We start from the raw sequence: 26,377 nt of genomic DNA, 5'->3' as shown, positions 1-26,377 counted from the left end.
AGAGACACAGAGAGACAGAGAGCCAAAGAGGGCAAGAGACTTGACTTTAAGAGACTCCTGTACTGACAACTCCATGCAGTTCGGAACCAGAACGACTACAGCTGAACCAGGGTTCATGGGGACATGGCAAAACGCTGATACTAACCTCTTATTCAGAATGTCCCAACAGGTAAGTTTCTTTCTTTCTTTCCTTTTTTTTTCTTTTTAAAGAAAACTTGAATTGTTATATAGACTTCTGTTTCTGTTATTTTTCTTTCTAACATTTTAAAAAATTTGGTCACTTCATACTTAGGCTCTGTTTTGTCCTAACTGTGGTGTTGGAATGTGCAGGGTTACTTACTTCATGGTTTCCCTGAGGGCTCCTTAAAAGAAAAAGGGGAAAGGATACTGAAGTAAAAGAAAGCAAAGGCATTCGTTGCAAAGTTTCACAGGATAGCCTGGGTCAGGGGAGGACTTTATTTCTTGGTTTTCTGTTTAAAATTAAAAAGGAAAACAAAAGCCACCGTCCAAAAAAATGTATCGTTCTGTCTGTGCTGATCACTTCGTGGAAGTGTCTGCTATCGCAGAGTAGGTTCTCCAACCTAGCAGCCATAAAACGTAGGGGCCCCTCTGCACAGCCCCGCCGACTCCACGGGGCTGGAAGCAGCTCGACTCCTACCTGCGGAGAGGAGGCCGTGCAGGAATCGCTGCCAGCGCCCAGGGTTGCGGCGGCGGCGTGCGTGGCGGGCCGTGCTGGCGGGTCCCAGCTCCTCGGCACCGGGCGCGGCTGCCTGCCCGCCCGGCCGCCCACCCACCTCCGCGCTCGCCCCTGCGCTCCTCGCCGGCGCCGCCTGGGCTCCCGCACATTCGCCGGCCCGCCCGCCTGCTCGCCCGCTGGCCAGCGCACTCACACTCGGGCGCAGCCGCGGCGTCCTCCCCAAAGCCGCTGCTCCGTCCGGGCCGCGCTGCGGGCGGCTGGGTGTGCTGGCTCTGCCGGGAGAGCCGACGTGTTAGTGCGAGGCCGGCAGCAACTGATAATTAATCACGGGAGCCGGCGGCTCGTACCACGCGCTTGGTGATACGCGCCCTGCACGCCGGGCTCCTCTTGCACAATTGCTGGCTCTGCGGCTCCGAGGGGGAGCGAGGGTGAGAGGAAGCGAAGGGAAACAACCCAGAAACTTTCATCTTGGACTGTGCTCAAGCGAGGGAGGGAAGTTCCCTGGTGCCTCCCTCCTAGACACGTCTTGCTGTTCAAAAGCCTACACCAAACCCACACAAAGCAAGAGTTAGCGTGATAGTATCATCCACACAGCACGAAAGTATTACTGGCAAATACAGTTGGATTTTAAGTGGATGGTAGTTGTTAAGAAATTGGTGCTGTTCCACTCATTGAAAAAAATATTGCAATTGCCTTCTTTTTCTAAAACCTGTTTTGCTTGTAAGAGTTCATGAGCATTAAATACTTCATTGAGTTAATTAGATTTTTTAAAGTATTGGTAATGAAAGGAAGAAAACGATTTGGTAGTCTGTAAACTACCAGAAGTTTAGAGGTACGTCTGCAGAAGCCGGTGCACAGAGCCAGGGTTTTGTAGCATTTAGCTAGCGAACAGTTTTATCACGCCGTTCTAGATAGGATAAATGCATTTGAATAAGGTGTATTTTGACATATCCTGTAGAGGGACCCTGATTACTGCTGATACAGTAAGCTGGGATTTAAATGCAATCAACATAAACCCAATAAGCAACTCTTTATGAGCTATTTCCCATTCTTGCAAGTTAAAAAGTTCATTCCCTCCCAGAGATACTCCTTGTCACTGTAGAGTTCCAATTTGAGAGGTGTGTTTCTGAGGCACATCCCTGCCTGGGTGGCTCTCTCTCCGTGCTTGTAACACAGAGTGTGTTTTCACTCACTGTAGGGCCAAGCAACTTTAAAAATTGGAAGTCACGTTTAGGGTTTTCCTTGAGTTAGGGAAGGTCAGGTGTGTGTGTGTGTGTATGTGTGTATGTGAAGGGAAGATTGCTTTAGGTCTCCCTCTAGCTAGAAAAGAGTTAATAAAACCAGATAGAGATAATGATCAATTGATAAATGGCTATTGAACCACATAGATGGTGTTAGATTGCTTCTTTGGCACTAGCCCATTTCCAAGTAGATTTGAATCTAAGGAGACTTTAAGTCATGGAAAACATTTTAGCTAAAAAACAAATAAAAGTAAATGATATAAATGATTGATCAGAATTAGGAAAATAATTTGAAGTCACTCAGAAAAACTCGTACAACTAAGCTAATATGATATCTTTGATCCAGTTGTTTGACTTCGTGGATATATAAAGATCTATTTTGTCTCTACCTGTGTGCATGCATGTGTCTTAGAATCAGTCGACTATATGAAAAGAGTAGATATACAAGGAGGTAATTATGCATAACGGATGCTATATAAAACTACGTAGTATTATGCCAGTTACTAAACAGAGTAGTAAAATCGAGAAAATCACAATTTTAAAACGTGTTGTAATTTAATTGTATATATGTATTTTTTAGTTTTTGGTTTTAATGGAGTTAGTCCCTCCCCTCCCCCCTTTTTTTCTGTCGTGGTTACTAAATGTTTACCTCCTGTGCATTTTTGGAAAACATGTAAGGAGTGTATGAGTGTATTTTTTTTTCTTCTTCAGGATGATATTTTAGTTTGTATAAATATTATGTAAACTTAAATTCAGACTGTGTAAATCTAAAAATATATGTGCTGTACACGTTATTAAAATATGTTTATTTTCTTTACCTATAGTTCATCAGCAATGTTGATTCAGGGCGTGTGTGTGTGTGTGTGTGTGTGTGTGTGTGTGCTTGTGCACTCAGGAAACACACTTTTCTTGAAATGATTTTCTTGAAGCCAACAGTTTCAAGGAATACTAGTTTCAATATACACATTGAAGCCAGCTTTTGTTTTACTATAGGTAAAAGTTTGTCCAGTTTAATCAGATATGCATAATTCTGTATGAAGAGGTTTTTCTGTTATGATAATTTTAATTTCTAAGAAAAAATTGATTTAACACTTGAAATGAATAGAATTGATTGGATCTATTTTCTTATTTCAAAGTTTTCTATAATAATATAAACACTCTTAAGTTTTACCAGATCATTTCTTTAAATATTAGAAAAGACTGACTAGCAGGTTTCAAACTGAGTTACAGGGAATTAACCACCAGTATTATTTAAGTACAGCAAAACTTGTAGAAATATCTCATGAATACTGAAATTTAATAATCTAGATTTGTGTCTTCTACAGGTAAATTAAGCAGTAGGGATATAAAACTCTTTGTCTTTTGTATGAGCAAAGTGGATCTGCTTATATATATGTAAGTCTGTCAGTCTGTCTAACACTAACAAAAAGACATCACAAACTGAAGCCAATTTAGATTTGTTAGAATTAAGTATGTATCCCTTACATTCAAGATATGATAATTTTACTACATTTTCCTGCCTTTCTACAACTTTCCCATGTTTAAGTAAGATTTTTCAAAAAGGGTAGTTTTTTTTCATCAGACAAATATTTGATAACCTTAAGGGGCATGACTCTTGACTTCTGTAAAGGAAGTTCTTTTTTGAGTTACTTTGATCAGTGACAGGTCGAGAATGACCAGAAACCCTTTGCTCATCTTCTGTGTTAATCTCCTAGAGTCTAGAACATTATTTTGCCCATTTTAACCTCATTAAGCATTGTTAAAAGCAGAAAATAAGGCCTGCTTTGGGAAGCTTTTTTTTCTTTTTTCTTAATCAGGTTTTAAAAGGTGATTTTTCTATTTTTGTAAATATTTTGTGCATTTGAGAGAATCTTAAATAAAATTCTTTGTAGCTACTTCAAGGGATGCAATAGTCTTATATATTTTGAAATCTTTTCACACATGAAACCGTAACAGGGAAATGGCTTCAGCCCATGTTTTACACATTATTAGAGACATTTACCTTTTATTATTGGTGAGGTATATTTAACCTATTTCAAATAAAATGTAGATCACTTAATAAGGTCTCTTTTCAGACACAAGTGAAATACTAAGTAAGAATTATAAATGACTCTGTGCATCATTATGTAGTAATTTAGGATTCACCCAATGATGTAACAAAATTAACAACATAATTTCATTGTGAAACTGTGTCTTATTAAAGAACAACTGTCTGACATTCTCTTACAGTTGCTTTATTTAACTTCATGCAAATATTATTAGTAGTGACATTTTTCTATTGTGCATTAGATTCTCTCATTAGCATGATGTGTTAGTTATCACCAGAGAAATCATTTCTTAGGTAGGTGAGGGGCAAACCAAGAAAGCTAAAAATTAAATCAACGATTTACATTAATACTAGAGCGTCTGCTCACCAGAGATATGACAGAGTAAAGCAAACTTTCTTTCTAATATAAAATCTAGCACATTTCAGAGAAATGATAAATAAAATATATTGTAAGAAATATATAATAACATTGCTGGAATCCATTTAAAAGCATGTTTGATATGAATTTTTCTCCCAGTACTCTTTTAGTTCTTTCTATTCATATAGGCAAACACAGTTTCAGTTTGTGGAATCTATATTTTAAAGTAGAAATGGTGGTTTTGTCTGATTTCCTACCTCCCCCCCAAATAATGTTTATTCACTAAAGTTTAAAAGGCACATACAGTTTTTCTTTTAAGTCAGATGCCTAATTGTATATTGTGGTTTGATTCTTCTTTATTGTTTGTACATTTTTATTCTAAACTCTATCCCACTCATGTAGACATCCCTTTTAACATGGGATGTATATTCTTATTTAATCAGAGCCCTGAGTAAAGCAGTTGATAGTTAATGGTCTTTGAAAATGACTATCATTGCCAGGCATCATCCATCCCTAGGTTTCTGCATTTTTCCCTCCCTTTTTACTCCCCTTCTTACAGTTGGTGTGTTTTGGTAATCATGTCTTAAATTGACCAAACTTATGGTCTTAATGTGAAAATATTTATATTAGGAAGCATGTAATTTCAGCCTGTTGAATTACTAGGCTGCTACCTCCAATTTAAGTTCCCTTCTCTAATTTGAATGATAATATGTTTTATTTTGAAGTTTAACTATAGATATATATCCAGATGTAATTCTTAACATCCATTGTGATGGTGCAGCACTAAAATAGGAATATTTGGGTAATTGTTAAAATACAGATTGTAGTAGAGACAGGTGCTTGTGTGTTGGCATGTACTTTGTAAGTCTGTGGTTAGCATACAGGCTTCACTTAACAGGTACTGTCTGATTTGTAATGCAGTGGGACAATAGTGAGGTCCTGTACATGGCATTTATGTACATATTAATGCGAGGGAAGCATGCACAAACATTTTCTCAGATGTGTATATGGTATATGTTAAAAACCTGTACACAGATTTCAAGTTTATTTTCGACACAATGCACTAAGTGAATTTGAACATAGTAGGTGATCGTTTTGAAATTGTTTTTCTCTTATTTCTGTCAGCTGCAAACTGGTCCTCTGTGAGTAATTGTCAAAGTCTGGTGCTAAGGTGAGTCAAGTAACCACAGTTGAAAAATAAATCCCTAAAGGTGCAGATACCTTATCTATAATTGTAGGTATTTTTTATAATTATATTTATGACTATATCTTAACGTTCAGTGATAAATCCAATTATTCATGCATGGCTTTATGGAAATCTGATTAATGTAGTGACAGCACAGATTTGGGCTACCCCAGCAGCACATCCTCCCACTCCTGTGTCAGGGTTAAGAGCCGCGGCAAATCCTCCCTAACTAATTAGATGCTGAGTAAGGCATCTCTGAGAAGTTGGGGCAAAAGTGAATGGGTCACAGCCAAAGCAGGATTGCAAGGACTCCAGTGATAGTGAAAGCATTCAAGTCTGCCAGGTCGTTGTGACACAGGGAGCTGATTCCAAAGGAACAGACCGTTACAGATAGGAAGCTGGCGTCATCCCCTTCCATGAAAAACAAAAATTCTAGTGCTTCTCCCTTCCCACCTTATGTGCATTACGCGTACTTAAAGAAAGTTACAGTGGGCATCCACCCATGTCCATCTGCAAAGGTTTTGAGAGGATTTTCCTTATAAACATGAATAGCTAATGACTGTAAAGCCGAAGAGGTATTTTCTCAACTTGGCCTCTTTTTTTAGAATAGATATATCAAAAGGAATTCAAGAAGAAACTAGGATTTCCTTTAGCTCGTGTCCATAATTTGAGTCCTAGTGTTTTAATCCATCTAAGAATTAACTCCTTTTTGTCCACAGAATATTGTCAGGGAACTTTGTGGTAGCAGGGAGAACAGAATGAATCGTGGGCTGACTTTTTCAGTGAGAAATTTTTGTCTGGGACTCCCTGCTTGTTATTGTTCACAGAACATGGTTCCAAGACTTTCTTTCACATGAGATCTGGAGCCTGGTTTGTTAATATGCATAGAATGAGTTCTTTACCACGTGAAAATCCTCTTGTACCTCTCTGTACTTTTCATAGTATGTTTTTGCTGCTACATAACCACCCTTCTCTAGGCCTTGGTCAGAAGATTGTTTGGGGATTGTAGGAGATGATTGATCTCACCTCTGTCTGCCAAAGCTGATGCCATTTTTATGTCCCCAAAAAGCAGCTGGCTTCCACATTTTGCTTGGTGATCTTCATCTACTGAAGGATGGGGGAAAGGGGGGAGGAAGCGAGTCAAAGACCCTTTCAAGGAACTTTGACATCTATTTTTAAGCTTTCGAGAAATAAAGGAAAAGAGGCATAATTCAGGAATAACAGCCTTCATATCTGGACATACAAGCAAAACACCGTGTGGAAGAGGGGACTTTTTCTTACAAGGTAAACTAATAAACAGGCAAGAAGAATAAGTTGGAAAAAACATTCTGAGCAACTCAAGCTCTAAGAAAGTTTTAATATGTAGATGACATCCCAGAAAATGTTGCCTGCAACTGTGACACCCATCAAACTATATCTCACTGAGCAGGACCTATACTGCTTTCTCTCTCCCTGGGTTTAAAAGAAAGTTTAGAAAATAGGAAAAAATATAAGTGTTGATTCTTTTTCAATTTCTGCATTCTCTGTAGGAAGCCCAGCAACTTTCATGGTACACATTCCAAACCTAAGGTGAAAAATTTATTTTATGCCTGGAGTTCATTTGGATGAGGACGGGTGCGGTGTCATTCTGTTCAAACACTCCGTGTAGCGTTTCATGCCACAGAGTCAGAGATGAGAAGAGACCAAGTGATCATTTCTTCATCACAAGAGTCTTCCTTAATGGAAATGCTTGTGGAACAACAATGTATTACTCAAACTGGCTAGCTTAGGAATCAGATTCTCAGCTTATTAATCATCATTCCAATTAAAAAAAAAGAATTGATCCTTTAACAGAGAAATAATATCCTTTTGTTTTTCTTTAATTAAGCCCATCAGTTTTTCATTTTTCCCTGTTAAGAAAATGAAAATAATCTTGAACAGTTGGAAGTTATTCTCTTTAGCCTATCTGACATCTTATTTACTCAGTATTTTTGGACTGCAGTGTTGTTTTGCTACTGTCTTTAGGGTTTGTGTGTTGTTGAAGGGGAAGGGTTGATTTAAGTCTCATTTCTATTTGGTTGGCCGCAATTTACTTCATGACCTAAATACATGGTTAGTCTGTTCTTTTTTCCTATTTCTGTTTCCCATAGACCTAATTTCTTTCTCAGTTTATTCTCCTTTCACCTCATCTCCCTTTTTATGAATTTCTCCTTACTTTCACTGGCTCTTTTTACCCTAATATAAAGAATTGACATGCACCTGAAATGGAACAGTAACTGAATATGACTTTTTTGCCAATACATCATTCTGGCAGAGGTAGGGAGAAGAGGTGCCACCCTCCGATCTGGTCCTCAGCCGTGTGAGTGCTGACAGGAAGACTGTCCCGAGTTTTGCTTTGTAAGGGTTCTGTAAGTAAGGGCATGATAAAAACGTGTAACCAGGGGCCCAGGCTTATTGTTCAGAGGTGTTGAAAGGCAGCTCAATTTGATTTGCCTGTGTAAGAAACTACTTCACTGAAAAGAGATTTTGCTTTTCTGTTCTTCTTTTTTTTTTAAAGTTATTCTTGAATTTATCATTTTGTACAATTAGACTTGTATCTGTACAAGAGAGGATTTCCTTAGGAGGAGGAAGACATGTAAAGTTTTCCTTCAGTAGGTGGAAGGTGTGACTCTTTGAGACAAACTGCAGTTAGTAAGAGTTAACTGAAACATTTAAAAAAGGGATTAAGATGATGGCAGGACTAATGTTAATGGTTGACATTATGAAATTGAAATTAAAATCATGCAGTATACATAACAAGTGAGGAGGATTCACTACTGTTTTGTTTTTTAATAAATTATAGAATATAAAATTGTATTTAATAAAATATAGAATATATTCCCATCTATAGAATATATGGGAAAGACACAGCTTCCAGTATTATACCTGCTGTACTTTTGTGTGACTGTCACGAATTTTTCAGCTTTATTAAGGTGTTTTTAAGTGGATGTTTTTTCTCTAGACAGTTCTTCAGGACCCATATTTGATGATCAGGGAGCCTGAACTGGGAGGTTTGAAAAGAAAATTTTAGGATAATGAATATTTTACACACCAAACATAATCACTTTCAGGTGACTTAACATAATAACAAAACCAATATTAAAATGGGAACCTCTCTTAGCAGTCTTTTTTTTTTTTTTTTTTAGCAGTCTTTTAATAATGTTTGGTTTTTCCTCTTTTAAAATTTAAGCAAGAAGGATTTCATTGACTTAAATCATTAGGATGGCTATTTGGGGCACCTCATCAGGCATAGGTTAAAGAAAGCTACCCACTGCTGTGCCCTCCACCAGTGCTAGAGGGCAGTGGACATGACTGGGAGGATACTTGTGAGATATGGGAGAAAAATTATACACTGAGCATATTCATGAAAGTGTCCCTTGAGTGAGAATGCCTGCAAACATTCTCTTTGTTGGACCTCATGTCAAAACCTAACTCAAGGCAGCTAAGTTATCTGCTGCTTTATCTAATATTGCTTTTCTTTTATTCTTTCTTTTTTTAGGTATAAAATTAGAGTACCAGAAAGAACCAAAATCAAGGCCTTCTCTAGACTTTGTGGAAAGACTTACTGTGTTGCTATGGAACATATTAAAAATTCATATTGTAGCATAGCCGTGTATTTATATGGGGTATATAGACATGCAGAAAGTGTACACCTGTCCATTGGTTGGTTGTGGGAATTTGGTGATTTATTTCTAGGTCTGTTGAGAATTTGTTAATGGTTGCCTCAAATGCAGTGAGTGTGTAGGTGGCTCCCTCTTATAAGAAATCTCCCATTTTAGGAAGCTCATTATAATGATTCCTTACACTTTGTAGCTTTTCTGTTCCTTGAGCTTAGCTTTCTGGTGAAGCTCAGTGTCATTCATTTGGAAGTAGCTTGATTGGATTCTTACTTTGTGAACTGACATTTTCAATCAGTGACGAACTATAGTTCTCTTCACAGAAGCTAAAACTAAGCTGGGATGGATATACCAAGATAAGAGTCTTTGACTCAAACTTCAAATGTCTCATCATTTCCCTTCCATGCCACTTTTTTGTTATTATTGTTGTTGTTTTGTTCCTTGAGCAACTGAGGAAAGTGATCATGGAACTGAATAAACCTTAAAATATGTTACCAATTCTGTTATCTACTAAATAGAGCTCCTTGTGGGAAAGAATTTTTCCATTTTTCCTTTATTTTTGACATTTATCATAAATTAAGTGGGAGAGGGTAGAGTTGGAAGTCAACATCTGGGAGAGCTTGTTTCAGTAGCCAGCCTGGAAGCCCGAACCCTGGCTTCATACAGGTGAGACACGTTATGGGAATAAAGGCCTTACGCATTTAATGAACCCCGCCTGCCTGTCAGCTTGGTTTTTCATGCACCATTGTTGTTCAAATAAGAAAAAGAGAGTGTTCACAGCCTGTGGTGAGATGAGAGTAATGAAAATGAAGTGTTAATCTGTTGATAGCAAGCACATCTCATATCCTGCATCCTGGGCCACATTCATGCGTGTATAATATATTCCAGGTTTTCTCATGGTCAGAGAAGCTTAGATATTCATTATATTAAAAACACCCTTCTGGTAAAAGTGAGAAGTTGATTATTTTAACTTGTGCAAACAGTTATTTTTAATAATTTCTCAGTAAACCAACTAGTCAAACCTGCCTTCTGAGTGTTCTAATAACCCTGTTCTTTTAGATGCCAGTATTCCTGTACTTTTGGTCTTTTTTTTTTTTCTAAACAAATGCAGAATGCTGACATGAACCTCAACGTCAGCTTATTTTGAGATTTCTTTTATAGAAAGAAGGAATGAGTTAAGTGAGCACAGTGCCTTAATCTCCATAGAACACGGGTTAAATAATATTAAACACTCATTATCTCATACTTTATTTTTCATATTAAAACGATGAAGTGCAAACAAAGTAACAAAATCAGGAGTCTTTTAGAACTGCCTTATGTATTTACAGCTGCCTTGAGACCAGTTTAAAGCTTTCTTCATCATGGGTGGGAACTAACTGTGTTTTTTCATAAAATTCCCTTTCAAAAATGTTATAGCTGACCAGTCAATATGAATGTAATGAATTATACTTTACCTAGTATTCTTGTTTTAGTTTTTTGCCATCTTTTTATTTTGTTTTAGATTTTAGTATTTTCCTGGGTATTCTCCATGCCCACAGTGGGACTTGAACTCATGATCCTGAGATCAAGAGTTGTATGCTCTACCGACTGAGCCAGGGAGGCACTCCTGTTTTTTGTCATTTTACGATTGAGAGGTTTTAATTTTTTTTTCCTAAAGCTAATATGTTTAACAAAGAGAATAGTTTAGGGTTAGAGTATACCAAGATGTTTCAAAAAAAAAAAAAATGTGAATATTTGTGCTGTCCCATAGGATCATCTCTTTAAGAAGTACCTTAAGAGATGGTTTCAAAAGAAGTGTAAAAAGGGTGGGGAGCAGTATATTAATAATTGAGTTCCAGGTGTCTGCTTCTAATTGCTAAAATTTCAAGCATAATGGATATTAAGGAAAAATGCTTCCCAAAAGGAATTCTCATATTGTTGTTCAGATATCAGGCCTAACACTATATTTATGGAACTCATATGTACGGTATTTTCCGTTTTCCTATTTCAACTGGGAGTTAAGGAATATAGTGTGATCATTATGATTTTGTGAACTGCTTGCTTAAAGTTGTTCAATTTTTCAGAATCAAGAGAATTTGGGGATTAAAGTCCGATTGTGATGTATATTTAGCATGTATTCAAGGGTTATACTTTTTAAAGATGAAAATGGAAGAAGAACGCTCCTCTCTTAGGAAGTAAACACCTAACTTAAAAATAATCTTTCAAGAAAGTGTGGGGGGGGGGACCTGGGTGGTCAGTCATTAGGTGTCTGCCTTTGGCTCCAGTTATGATCCCAGGGTTCTAGGATCGAGCCCTGCATCAGGCTCCCTGCTCTGTGGGAAATCTGCTTCTCCCATTCCCACTCCCCTTGCCTGTCTTCTCTCTCTTGCTCTCTCTCTCTCTCTCTCAAATAAATTAAAAAAAAAAAAAGAAAGAAAGGGAAAAAAAAAAAGTGGGCCAATGAGGAAATATAATTTCAAAACACTGCACTGAAGTTCATATAAATTTGGCTCTTTTTATGAAGTTGTATTATGACTGTTCATAGCCTATTTAGTACATATCTGTACTGTCCAGTACATCAGAGATAGCCTGTTAGTATAGTTAAAGTGAAAAGGTACTTTTCTTTCCCCTGCTAAAATAGGGTGCTCCTGATTTGTAAAGTCCACTAATAGATAGAAATACTGTGTTGCTGTGATTAATTGGAAATTGCGAAGTATAAAAGATTTTTCTCTTTGTACTTCATTTTAGTTAAGAAAAAGAGCAAATAGGAATGCATGGTGACTTTGTCATAAACATCTGCTTTTAGGTAATAATCATTTCTAAAGAAATATGCCATGACTTTGGAGGTCATGAACCTGCAATAATGTGTGTTTAGTTTAAATATGTTAATGTCATATTGTAGCATATATGTGGAGCCAGTAAAGATGAGTATTTGCTCTAATATTCATGTATCCTCCATGTTGACTTTTTAGAAAATTTACCTTGAAGATATATTCCATTTTCATATTAGGGTCAGTTTTCACTTAAAGGATGTGCAGAAGTATTAACACGTGAAGGAACAAAATGGGTATGTAGATCTGGGCAATAGTTTGACATGAACATCTTTTCTGGGCTTCAGAGAAGAATGTGGTTGATTGAAAACCAGTGTAAATGTTTTGGATTTGCTTTTCAAAGTATTTTAATTATGAAAATGACTTCGCTTTGCTTTGCATTTATCTTTTGTTGAACAACTGTGTTATGAAATTCTACCCATTGTCTTACATTAAGCCCGTGAAATAAGTATTTTCAAATCTATTCCTAGATACCTTTCTCTTTTTTTTCCACAAACTCTACAAACTGTCTTTGGAGTAGTGTAACATTTTAAAGAGCAAGAGTTACCTAAAAGGGCATGTGGAGGTAAGGTCAATTAAACAGGTGGAGTGAGTCTTGTGGGGCCTGTGGTAGATCAGTAGGTTCTTCAGCTCAAGCCAGTTGTTACCAGATAGGAAATTGGGAGGTCTCCTCCTCCTCTACCTCCCCCTCTTCCTCCTCCTCCTGATCCTCTTCCTCCTATTTTCTTAATGAGAAGCCAGAAATCAAGATTTTTTTCATGTGAAATCTCCTGATTTTTAAATCTTGGCAATCTTTTCAAATATTTTTTAAAGTGTGTGGTCCAAACAAAACTCATCTGCAGGCTATATTCAGCCTACTGGCTGCCAGATAGAAACCTCTGTTTTAGATAATATTTTAATGGATGAAGATAATAGTTTCATTGCATGTGATCATTCATCTTGGGAATTCCCCGCTGGGATGAACCAAATTCTTCATTTTTTTTTTCACAATTGAAAAAAGGGTTTGGTAAATATGTTTCTGGTGCTGATAGCTTTGATGTATAGCTTTTCTCCTTATGACCCACATATAAAGAAAAATGTGGGACCAGAACAAAAAAAATGGCCAAAGTATTTTAATAAAGGTAGGAAAAGTAAGAATTTTAGAATTAAAGAGAAAGAAAGGGAGATTTCTAAACTCTGAAAAGAATCCCGTGATTTGTGTCAGTCATTGATGTAGATGAAAAGCTGAATTCCACTATAAAAAGCTTTTCATCTCACCTTTAAGCAATGATTCTTGGCCCTGAATCTTTGTGGGATTGCTATAATTTACCAGGCAATTGATTATGATGTCATGAGGAGGAGATGGACCACAAGGGGAAAACTTCCCCATCCTAATTCAGGCAAGGCCAATATTTTACACAAGCTTCAAGAAAACATCATTTATGTTGTATAAGATGAAGTTTTCAGTGTCTATTTAAATTTTTTGAAGGGGTTCTTTAAAAGATATAATCTGTTCATAATTGAAATTCTCTAGGCAAATCAGATATCCACATTTTCAAGAGAACAGATAATTAATTGGTTTGAAATTCAAATTGAAGGTCATTCTGTTATTGATTTTCGTGGGAACAGGAAACAAGAACATCTTGTTAAAATGATCTGCCAGTGAGGCCTAGGTGTGCCTAGGTTCTGTCTAGGGCCTTGTTGAGCAGCATCACCGGACAGTATCAGAACGCCAATCAGAAGGGAGTCATTCCTGGTATAAACATAATAAGCTGCTGGTTTGCTTCCCAAACTGTGGAGAAGAGCTGAGCTGGAGAAAAGACCAGAGATTAACAGTTTGTTTTATAATAAGTCAGGTATTTCAAATCAAGTGACTGGTGCAGCTTGTTACGAAGCATCTGTAAGTGTGTGGGAATGACGTTGGTATGCCATGTTCAAGTTCACCGTCAACACAGCTGTGACCTACCACTTTCACAAACCTTTCAACTGGGAATTAGATAAAAATATCATTAATGCAAGGGGAGAGGAGCACTGAAGTGAAGAGGGTGGTGAAGAATAAAAGAAGAATATACTCCTTTAGATGCTATTAATTTTTATAAAATAACATTTGTGCTTTATATTGGATAGTTTTATTGTTCCATATACAGGTCTATTTTAAAGCAATCATTTCTCTCTCTGCTGTGTTTATACTTTGTGAGAACGGTATAATGTGAAGGTAACATGAACTAAGTGGGTGGCAAACATTATGCCTTTACAAACTGAAATATGTATTTTAATTTAAGCTGTGCTAAACAAGTTGGAAACTTAATGCAGCTTCTTTTTGTGGTTCAAAGTCAAATTCTTAAAAAAAGTGGGGGGGAGGGGCAACCAAGCCTTCCATTCTAAATACCCTGAAGCTGTTAATTCAGTTATTTCCAGGTTGACATAATTTTGTGTAGGCATGACAGTGGCATCAACCATCGACATTAAGCCTTAACATTCCACAGAACCATTTCAAGTTTATTATGAGCTTCAAAGCCTGCTCATCCCTAAGAGAATATCAAGTTTAAGCATGTCACTTTGCCATAGTCACAGTTAACTTTCTTAAATCAAAAAGTACCTTTCTTGAATCAAAAAGGCTGATTTTCTACAGGTGATCCTTGAAGAAATTTCTCAGTTCAGTACAGAGTCATTTTTCTGACCTACTGTTGCTGTCCTCTTGAATTCTGCCGATCCATCCCAGTAGCAGTGGTTGGAAACTATCCCGAATAAAGCAGGACTCATAACACTTTGTTTAAAGCTCTGCGATGATGTCAACATTCTTTTTCAGCTTTATTTCATGAGTTTGTCATTGATCCCATTTTACCAATTCACAGTTAGATTTTCATTGCAATGTTTAAAAATGTACCTGAGGAGGAAAATGATGCTGGTGTTTTTTCCTAATAGTTTTTTATAACATGGAAGGCTAATGCTCCGGGAAAGAGTTTGGAGCTGTTCAGCCTGATCCTCAGGGTACACTGCTTCTCTTCTTAGAGAAAGGAACTCCCCATTTCCTGAATGTGAAATGCCTACCCTTTTGGAGGCTCCTGGTCTTTGGTTCCTAACTCAGTTAATAAACCATTCCTGTCTATACCTTGCATCTCAGAGATAGAACTTGACGGACTAGTCAGCATTGCAAAGGTCACCCTAACGCTGTTGCCAGAATACACTGCCCTTTGTTGCTCAGTGATGATAATGCTACTCTGGCAGTTAACTGGATGTATTAGATTGAGCTACTTTTCCAGAATACCAAATTATCTATTTATTTCATTTAAACACCTGATGGAATGCCCATTCACAAGCTGTCTCAGTGTGTTTTCAAAAGGGATCTTAACAATACTCAAAATACCAGTGCTTTGGCCACAGGATGGACAACACGCAGAGTGTGTACATGTTGTATGTTTTACTTCCATGAAAATACTTCTAAATTACACTCATTTTTTAGAGTTTTCTTATTGCTTGAAGTGAATAATTTTCCAGCAAATCTGAAAGTCCAAGCTATCCCCAAAAGCTTCCTTATGTTAGTCTTCTGTTGGTAGGTCAGTACTTAAAATCACGTTATGAATTGATTTTAAGAAAAATGTAAAGTTTCATTTCCTTTCATGTTGTTTTCCATAAATAAATAAATAAAATGTGGAAATTACTTTAAATATAGTGCAAAAGTGGGTTTTCCTGTATTTTTATGTATGCAAATTTACCTCACAATTTACTTAAATATTATATCCAGAATGATAGAGGAATGATTAAAAAATGATCAAGCTAGTTGTTTGAGGCAGGGGGAACTACTCTTGAAGTAGTTTGTATTTGGCATGCTTATATTGATTTTTTGTGACACCGGTGCCATTTTGCAATAATGTCTAGTACACAGGTAGCATCTTTGCTTTATGTCTCATTTAAATAAAAATGTGTAAAGATTCAAGATGCTAAGGTGCTAGAGACTTCACTAATTCTCTTCACTGAGACCTGCACTTTGGACTAACTACTTCCTCACTTTGCCACTCATCCCTTCCCAGGTTCTGTTTGGTCCTAATCGGATTGGCTGAGCAATTGAGGCATTTAGAATTACTTCCTCTTTGGTTTCAAATGAGTAAGTGAAGACTCAGAGAAATCCCCTAAATTTACCTTTTAGTATCTTTGAATAGAACAGATTCTGTTCAGCCTTGCCTTTCATGCTTTCATTCAGTTGTTTCTTACTGAGCTTGATGAGCACATTTAAAGCAGAATATATTCCCTCTCTCTCTCCAAAATAATAGAATGAAATCAGTGTTCAATTAATTTTGTTGCAGTAATTCAACACTCAAAGGTAACTAAATGATTTAAAATAGGATGGTTGGCATTAAGCTCAGACGCTGCACAGTATTTGAAAACAAAATATGGTGACAGTTGTGTTGTAGGTTCTTTATGACTTAAAACATTTGTTGAAAGGACTTTTCTTTTAGAGGTATGTTTATCTTAGAATAATAATCATTTCATGCTTTTTTTTTCCCTAGTTGACCCATTCTCCAGACCTTTAAAAAACTTTAAGTGGATGTAAATTCCACTTTAATTAGGTCAGTGCAATCTAATACTGCAACTAGCCAGCAATGGAAGAAACATGCTGGAAGTTAATACAACCCAAATCAACCATAGCCAGATAATTCCCCTGATCTTAGTAATAGCCCCCTTCCCCACCTCTACAATTAAATGACCCTGTTGTTCTGGAGTTTCAACAAGACATTTAAGGTTCATTTAAAAAAATGATCATCCTTTACAGGATTCTTTGCTCTTGGATTTCTTTCTTTCTTTCCCTTGCCACACAGCTGTCACTGGTGTAGGAGAAAGATTGGGGGGAGGGGAAGAGAAGGAAGCCCTGTTCAAATCGTGTCACGTAGCACTAATTCATCTGCTCTCATTAGAGGGAGCGAGGGACAGCAGTGATGGCCAAGAGCTGCACTCCACACATGACACGCGAACAGTTTGGGGAATAGAAAATTGCTTTCTCAGGAAGCCCAGCCAATTAAGGACTTGACCATATTGAATGTCAAGTGTTAATTTAGGTTTTTCTTCATTTTCCCAGTAGTAATGCGGGTCCTGTGATGAGCAAATACATGTCAAGTAAAAGTTGATTGCATGAAGGACCCGGGTATTATATGTCACTGACAAGTCACAAATGTACTGAAGTCTTTTAACCCCTTAGGTGAGTGAGGTGGGGGAGGGGAAAGGGGAGACCGGGATTAATGGTACCAATAATGATTAAGAATGGATAGTTTACTCAGGGATAGCTTGGATGGGACAGACAGCAATGGTAAATTCATGCAAAAACCAGGGATAGGACAAATCCTACTCTCAGGGCATAGAGGCCCTTGAAATGCATACAGTGTGATTCTTTCCCATTGAAAAGATACCACCTAGGATATATATTCCGTCTCCTAAGATTTTATGAAGAGGGCCAGTAGTGTATTCTACGGTCTTGACCTAGGAAATTCCTTATTAATTATCTCCTCTGAAAGAAATAAAACACTCATTAAATAATGATACTATTTTGGACATTTTAACTTGTTGGCTTAGTGCAGCTGTGAAAATTCTGGTTATTTTTACAATTTCAGTTTCTAATCAAGTATGCATTTAAAAAAATGACTGTGTAATGCTATGCCATAGAAAAGATGCTGAACATAAGATTGAAAGAATGTTTGTTTTCTGTCATAAGTATCTCTGTTCGTGATGTTTAGCCAATAGAAACTGGTAGAAGGTCCATCATTGTCTTTCATTTCCTTTTGTGCCCAGTTGTAGGAGGGAAGAGATTCAAGCTTCAGTGAGTGAGGTAACTTCGCCTTTTTTTAAACAAAATGTTGAACGTTGCCCATCATGTATAGCATCTCATTTCCATTCATCAGCATTTATTTACATATGAATGTCTCCAAAAGGAGAATGTCTGTTTCTGTTGCAGTTGTACAAGTTGCAAATAAAAATACCCAACAGTTTAAAAGACAGCTTTTTATAGTTTGAACAGTCTTAACGTGAAACTCAGAACAGTTACAGTCCAGTCATTTGTGTTCTTCCTATGTAGACCCACTTTCCCCCTTCCTATCTTTGAAGAAGTGATTGTAACTAAAACACTTTCTTGAAACTTACTCTCTTCTGTTTATTCCCCCACTTTCAAGACACTTGCTTTTGTGTGTTGACAGACCTTGCACCTTAAAAACTTAAGTCTGGTAATGCTTTAATTTTGGCAACAAAAATATCAACAGAATCTTTTTCCCTCCCTCAGGTCAGAAACACTCTAATGATGGTATCATTATATTAAGAGTGAGCTAAATTTACATTAAGGAACAATTAGGCAACAATTCTAAGAATTTGTTGTTTTAAAAAATCAGATTTTTCTTAAGGAAGGAACATTAGGGTAGGATGTACTATCAGTTAACATCTCCCCTCCCTGTCACAAAGCTAACCAAATAGAATAAGCTTAGCCCTCCCTTCCCTTCCTATTTTGATAAGCTCTGTGTATGGAACTCTGGTGGCATGGTGAGAGTACTCTTTAATTACAATCCAATTGTCAGCAGCTTCTCTTCCGCTGGGTGTGCTGAGAGACTTAAGTAAGTTTCCGTAAAGTAAATTCTGATGATGGCAGCTCGGGTTGCTGATTCAAGTTATTCCTTCTCTTCTGTGTCACTTTTGACGGATGGTACCTAATGCAATCAACCACAGGCCAAGAAAGCCTTTTTGTTGGGGGGGGGGGGAGGCATTGCGTTAGTAACTGAACCAGGAGTTCTCCTCCTCCCTTGATCTCTCTTTCAGATGCTCCCCAGCGCCCCCCTCCCCCCACAGTACTTCAGCCCAGATAGGAAAGTGAAAAGAAGGGCAGTACTACCCAGGACAGGCTTTCCCTAAACCTCCTTTTCCCAGTGGTGAAGCTGAAGCTGCCTCCCTTTGCGTGCGTTTTTGATAAATTTAAGAAGTCAAATCGCTGACACAGATAGATAATCCAAGTGTATAGGGTGAAGAGTTATAAATTAACACATTATTCCCTCTTAATGTGAAATACTTGAGAATGCATTTTCTCAGTCCCCTGACATCTACCCAGTGAGGGCTCGCATTGTACTTTTCAAGTGGCATTGATTTGTTAAAGCGCTGAATTAGCATCTCAGGCCAGCTGCTAGATCCACTGTGCTGTTGTGGGGCTCCTATTCTGCTGCTCTCCCCCAGCCATCCCCTTTCTTCCTTCAGGCTCCCTCTTCTTTTCTCTCCTGTTCCCTGCTTCTTTCCAAGTCACTGCTCCCAGCTCATTCCTACACTCTTTCTCTCTCAACCTCCTTTTTGCTTGTTGCTTTTCTATCTGCTTTCATCCCACACCATCTCCTTTTTCTTCCTTCTCTCCTCAATCCACACATCTTTTCTTTTTCATCCCTTTGCCTCTGAGGTTTGCCTTAACTCAGGGTTGGCGTCTGTTAACTGCCTGAGTGTGGGGTAGGGGTGGTTGATTCAGCCAATCCTTGGCTCCAAGTTGAGAAGAATGAGTTAATGTATGTGTGCTCATGCTCCTTGTAATAGAAGTCAGTGAGAAAAATCTCACCTGTTTTGCTTTCTAGAAATTAAAAGGTAGCTTACAAAACTTTTAAACTTGTATTTCTAAATGCCATTTCACAGAGTTAAGGCCTTTTTTTTTTTTTTTTTTTGATTAGGGGAAAATGGTTATCACAGATTTGATCATCTCAAACACGCCTGCCAAAATAAGTTACTGTTTCTGTAAAACTTGGATTTCTGCAACTTCTTGCATTTCAGTGAACTTACTGATATGAGTTTCTTTTCTAGCAAGTTCTATATTGTTGATATAGTTTCATATAAAATATTTTTCATGGTGGTATTTGTACTATGCTATGGTTTCCTCATTGTGATTCATCACTGTATCATAGCAGTGAATACATTATAAAATTGGTTGACAATTTGTTGAGAAATAGAATAAGATGGATTATCGCTTTTTTGAATGATGTATCTCAAAATTCCAGAAGTCTTCAGAGGAAATTCATCACAATTGAGAGGATTTAACATTCCTCTTCTATGTTCACAGATCTTCACTCTTTTCTTTCTCTGGATCTTCATCCTAGATACTTTGGGATCACTCTCGATTAATTTGATAGAAGCAAAAAAAGAAGTATCTGTCTGGATTTAGATAGAAATTATCTTTTGTAATTTTAATCTCATGTCTTGACTTGGTGCTGTCCTCAATTTTACTGGGTTTCCCAATAAAACATCATAATTTAGAATTTGAATATACATTGATAAGTCAGATAACTTGAAAAAATTGTCTTTATTGCTGTGTTTTAATATAATTAAAATGAGTTTGATTTCAGCATTTACATTTTGAAATGGAAATATTTAGCAAAGGTTCTCATAATCTTTGCTTCTTTGTTGGGTTGATCTCCTACCCTCTGTCCCCCAAGTCAAACACAATCCCTCCCCCTTTTTAAAAAAGATTTATTTTATTTATTTATTTGACAGACAGAGATCACAAGTTGGCGAGAGGCAGGCAGAGAGAGAGGAGGAAGCAGGCTCCCCGCAGAGCAGAGAGCCCGACGTGGGGCTCCATCCTAGGACCCTGAGATCATAACCTGAGCTGAAGGCAGTGGCTTAATCCACTGAGCCACCCAGGCGCCCCTCCCCCCCTTTTTAAAATTTAATTGCTGTCCTCCTATCTAGAATTAGCATGGCTTGGCTAAGGGAAGGGATTAGAATGACTTTTCAAGGAGTGATAATGTCTGTTTAAAGGAAAGAAAAAGAAATAAATCTTTTAACTAGGGCTTAAGACTAATTCCAACTACTAAGGAGACAAAAATGACGCTAAAGAAGACAGTTTGGTTTTATTTTGTATGTGCATGTTAACTTGCTTAGAGATCATCATTTTGTATTTTAGAGTGTTCTCTTAGATGAAGTAAGATGTTCTTCATTTGCTACTGAGAAGGGCACATGGCCTCTAGGAGATTAAAGCCAGAGCACCTTTTGCCTTTTATAGGGATAATTCACTGCTCACCTGGCTGTAGTTCAGGGTCAAGGGCAAGAAGGAGAGACTTGCTGCTTTTCAGACCTACTTGTGGCTACAGCAGAAAAGAGTAATAAAGACAAAATAATAGGGCAGTGTTGAAAGTACCCCATGTAAAAATAGTTAATGATCAAAAAAAGGGAAAAATGAATAATCACAAAAGTAAAAAAAAAAATCTGGAAGGTACTTTAGGTAGTGGAAGAGAAGTTGAGGATGAAGGAAAAAGGGATTGTGGGGGGCAAGATTATGGTATCTGGCAATTTCTAAAATAAAAATACTGTTGTGATGTGATTGGTTATAAAGGACCAAATTGGCTTCACAGCAGAGTTAGAAATTAATTAAAACATTTTTAAACTTAAAAAAAAAAAAAGATTTTATTTATTTATTTGACAGAGAGAGAGATCACAAGTAGGCAGAGAGGCCAGAAGAGAGAGAGGGGGAGGCAGCCTCCCTGCTATGCAGAGAGCCCCATGAGGGGGCTCCATCCCAGGACCCTCTGATCAAGACCTGAGCTGAAGGCAGAGGCTTAACCCACTGAGCCACCCAGGCGCCCCCATTTTTAAACTTTTAATGTGATTTAAATTTTTCATTTGTGGTACATACATTTTTCTTTGCTTCTTGGTCTGTCAGTTATGTTCCCTGGAAGGCAGAAATCTCTGCACAAGTAATAAACCAATAAATCTATAAATCTAGGGGTTTTTAAAATCTAATTTGTTATTTGTTTTGTGATAGTACCTTAGCCCCATCAAATGGTTAAGATGTTTTTAGAATTTAACACCTTTGAGTTTTTCTCTAAGATTCTCAGGAGAAATCAGAATTATTTCTGTTTTTGTATTTTGTAAATCTAAATTAAATGTCACTTAAATGCGAAAGACCTGGCAGCTTTGATAAGTAGTCCCCAAAGCAAACCATTTTGTCGGTAATCATAACCTAATTATGAATGCAAATGCAAAGTTTGTTTTTTAAAAAGTCCTGACCAAAGGAAAGAGAAAAGCAGACCACTCTGGGACACAGGGAGAAAGCATCCCCACACTTAAACCTAAGAGTTTCAGTGGTAGCAGTAATAATAAGAACTTTTGGCATCCTCCCAAGTCCTGTGGAGAAGGAGCAGCAAATGGCCTGCGCAGTCAGTGGTGGCTCTGCATAAGTTCCAGAGTGACACATGCATCACAAGCCGGTCACAATGCGAAGGGTCAAGGGTCATGTTCAAGAGCAGGGTGTTGCTGGCCTAAGCTGAGGAAGCAGAGGTGGCCCCTCTGTGCTCAGTGTGTGGGTCTGTGTACTCCTTTCCCGTCAAAGCTGGCCCGGCACGGCCAAAAAAGCGGTTCCTTGGCAGGGTTTAATGGCAGGATGATGTAGTCTGTTGTGACTAGTGCATTCCTTTCAGGTTAAACTAGGGAAATGGCATTGTGTTAAAATTCCAAGTCGCATGAATGTTTTATTGCCACAGTGCCTTTAGCCCTCTAGGGGAGTGTGTGTGGCGGCGTGTGGGGGTGGGGGGGTGACTTAGAGACTCAGGAACTATCAGAAGAACACTTCCCTTGGAAAATTTTACCCACCAGCGTGAAGCTGATTTGCTGTGATGGTCACTTAGAGGGGTTTTGCTTTTTCCTAAACTGTGGCTGTTTAAAGTCTTGCCGTCTGGACAATTAACAGCTGAAGAAAATACGACAAGACACACGCAAAGAGGTTGGGAGATAGAGAGGAAGAATGCGTCTGAAAGGAGCTGAGCTGACTTCTTGTGTAAACTATACGAGTGAGAGCCCCCTCCCCCGGCCTTGGTCCCTGCCCCCACCACTCTCCCTCCTATCCACCCCACCAAGGCTGTGTTTTGCTGTCTGCCTGAAGGCCAAGAGTGATCTGTTAACCTTGCACCACTGACTGGGAGGCCACTGCAGCTCATGGTACTGTATGTTACCATTACTACTCCCTCATTCCTTTCACTGGATGGTTTGGTTTCCTTTAAAAAATTTTTTTTATTAACCATTTCTCTGTAATAACGGTTTATATCAGTCAGAGGGATACAGTTTTGGAATGCAGAAGGTCTAGTTTAAAACAAAACAAACTTAAGTATGGTGCTTGTTTTTTTTCCCCTTTGGCGTTTAGAAGGGGTACACTGAACCATTCTAATTCAATTGCAGCCAGAGGTTTCCAGTGTGATTTAAAATCAGGGCGTGAACATCTTCAGGGTTTTAGGACATTTTCGGGTTTTGCAGTTGATTCAGATATATCCATTTTGTAGATTTGCTCCCATCCCAGTCCCTCTCCAGGGGAAACTCCAGCTTTCTCATTCGCTGTTCCAGTGGTTTTAGGCTTACAGTTAGCTGAGGGTGTGTATGATTTGACTTCAGTTGTAATTGTGCGTGTTACATATAACACTCAGGATTGCTTCATGATTTATCGGACTCCAGTTAATTTATAACAGATTAAAGCACGCGTGTGTGGAACAGCCTTCTGATTTTGCATTGTGACTTCATAAAATATTCATGTGCCCGATTTTTTCCCAATGAGTAGGAGAAATACGGATTTTCTTGGGCTTACCTAAGTAAAGATACCACAGTAGTTTGAATCTTAATTTTGAATTGCCTTTCTGTTTCTTTCCACTTTCGAACCTTAATACTTACTCTGTTTCCATGGCTTGTGATGTATCATTTTCTCCTCCTTAATAATGCGTATATATACATATATGGAGTTGTGTGTTTCTGTGTATGTGCACATACACTTTGATAACTGCCAAATAGGTAACTGAAAAAAAAAAAAACTTGTAGAGTTGTTAAACTAAGGTGGTTTTCTCTTGGTAAGTTAATTTTTTAAATTGTTATATAATAGAAATTTAATCTAAGAATATAGTATGCAGAGTAAACTATGGGTGGATCTATGTGTTTGGAGTACATGGTTTATATTATTTCTGTAAAGTGATGATTTTGTCAAGATAGACTTCCTGTGTTTAATCAGATTAGTGCTATCTGTATAATGGGTTGTTCTTTATAAACAGATTCATTCACGTTGTTCATAGGAGGTCTTAACCCACAAGCAGTCAACTCTATAGCAAAAGTCATGATTTGTATGGATGGGGCACTTAAAAGTTTACATAATTGATTAGGTATTTTACCTTATGTCCTAAAAAATACTTGCATTAAGAAGAAATATTATTATTTTTTTACTTTGCTGGATTTAGTAAAGTGATATTGGGAGTTTTCTTGTGATTTTTGTTTTTAGTTCCAGATTCTAAAGTACAGTGTTCAGAAGACTATTAAACTTACTTTGTGCTAGAATTTTTGCCCCCTTATAGCCAGTTTCGAAATTAATTCTTTATCTTAAATAGTACAAAAACTCCTTAACAGTGCCAAACTGAGAAAGAAAAAATTTGTCAGGTACACTTAGAGTATCTAAAAATACAGTTGTTATCCCGATCATGAGAGCAGTTTTTGATTATAAAAAGGATGTTGTGGTTTTTTGAAACTTATCCAATTTGATTAAAATTTTCCCTCATAATCCAAGGGGGAAAGAGTAGATTTAGTACAATATTATGTCTCCCTAATAAAAAAATTAAAGTTGGTTTAGGATTTTTTTTTCCCCCTAAGAATCAAATTTTGTTAATAACAATATTTGTTGTCTCAGCATTTTTCTGTTTCCATTGGACCCAATGTTAGTGTTTGGTATTGTAGAACTCGCCGGGGCCGGGGGCGGGGGGTGGAGAGCGGGGAGATTAAAAGATGGGACCTGAGTTCAGATTCAGATATTGCAATTTATTAGTCTTGGGACCTTGGATAAGCCACTTTAACTCTAGCCTTTATTTTCTTCAATTCCAAAATGGCTTGAAGTTAGCTTGAGACTCTGTCAGGAAGATGAAATGAGAACACATGTGAAGTTTTGGTACCAAGTAGGTATTGAGTGAACTGTAGACCCCTTTCAGCTTCCCCTGGGAGGTGTGAATTTTGGGGAACAATGAGGTAAATTTAAATAAAATGTTTTAATTTCTTTGTTTAAAGGAATGGAGAGATGAGGCATTGGCAGACAGTTTTTCTTTTTTCCTTCTTTCTTTCCTTTTTTTAATTTTTTTTTTTTTGGTTGAGAATACTCTTGTGTCATCCATTAGTCTTGCATTTTCGCCACAATTCTCACCAGGTTGGCCTTCATCGACGTCAGACCGTTGCTGTTATTTCTGTGATATCAGTTACGGCTAACTGTAGACTGGAGGCAAAGCTGGCAAATTCTCCTGAGTTCTGTATACTTTGTATCATCAGTTCTGATCATGTGCCTGAGTGGAAGCTTCCTGCCTTATTATACTCATTATCCTTAGCATTTGGTAGTAGAACTTGAAGTTTGATAACTTCAAGGTAAGACCCCAGCCTGTATTCCTGGCTTTTTTTTTTTTTTTTTTTTTTTCTTAGAGAGAGAGAGAGAGGGAAGCAGGCTTCTTGCTGAGCAGAGAGCCCGATGTGGGACTCGATCCCAGGACCCTGAGATCATGACCTGAGCCAAAGGCAGCGGCTTAACCCACTGAGCCACCCAGGCGCCCCTATTCCTGGCTTTTTGAGTATTCCCTTATATTCATGGAATTAAGATCACAGGAAAGCCAGTTGTGTTTACACCTCTCGGAATTAAATAGAATAGTAGCAAGCTACATACATGGGTATCGTGCAATATTTCATCTTCATTTCTAGTCATGCACAGTGCTTTCAGTGTAGTTAAGGGCTTGAGAACTATTTGTTGAGCAAAATGTGCTTCGTTTAGTGCTTTTTAATCCTGGATTATGTTTTATCAAAAGTAATTGTGTTCTCCTGTGTAGTACTTTAATAACTGTTATAGATGACCTTTGATTAACATTGTTATTTTGCTTAACATCTAGTTTCTTTTAGTCAATCCTACTTTGAACATACTGCATCTTCAGATCTAAAATAAATATTTGGCTTAGCGTTTATTTTCACCTGTTACTAAGAGTAAAAGAATGAGGATTAAAAACTAATAACTTTACCGCTATCTCTTAGCTCACACAGTGTACTAGACTTGGTACCCATGTTATCTTATTCAGTTGTTAAAAAGCGTTCAGGACAGGTACACATATTTTTATTTTATAGTTGAGGAAATAACAGTCTAAAATCTGTATCCAATAAAATTAACTCCAAAGTCTTTGCTTTTTCTTCTGCCTCATTCATTATCCATCTGTAACTCAAGCCATTGACTAAAAAAGAAAAAAAAACAATCATTGTAGAATCTGCTAGGATTTTTCTTTCAAATTAAATTTTTTTTTTAAAAGATTTTATTTATTTATTTGACAGGCAGAGATCACAAGTAGGCAGAGAGGCAGGCAGAGAGAGAGAGGAGGAGGAAGCAGGCTCCCTGCTGAGCAGATACCCAGGACCCTGGGATCATGACCTGAGCCAAAGGCA

General features: G+C 37.7%; 1 protein-coding gene across 33 annotated transcripts in view; it reads left to right on the top strand.

Annotated features, from left to right (window-relative positions):
• The window catches only part of BNC2 (basonuclin 2), a 428,074-nt gene that overhangs the window by 134,651 nt on the left and 267,046 nt on the right, over nucleotides 1–26,377 (top strand). For 21 of the 33 annotated variants that reach the window (XM_047699784.1, XM_047699778.1, XM_047699777.1 and 18 more), the window contains one exon: nucleotides 1–169. This exon is cut by the window's left edge and continues 32 nt beyond it. The exons of 9 other annotated variants lie outside the window; for them this stretch is intronic. In XM_047699784.1, coding sequence (XP_047555740.1) covers nucleotides 1–169 — 169 coding nt within the window. Of the gene's footprint in view, nucleotides 170–22,526; nucleotides 22,889–26,377 lie in introns of those variants that run through there. 3 more of the 33 variants (XM_047699795.1, XM_047699789.1, XM_047699786.1) reach the window with 3 other exon arrangements.

Source organism: Lutra lutra, chromosome 13, assembly GCF_902655055.1.
Source record: "Lutra lutra chromosome 13, mLutLut1.2, whole genome shotgun sequence".
Classification (NCBI taxonomy): domain Eukaryota; kingdom Metazoa; phylum Chordata; class Mammalia; order Carnivora; family Mustelidae; genus Lutra; species Lutra lutra.
The sequence above is the reverse complement of the archived record's forward strand: the minus strand, read 5'-3'. Positions and strand labels throughout refer to the sequence as shown.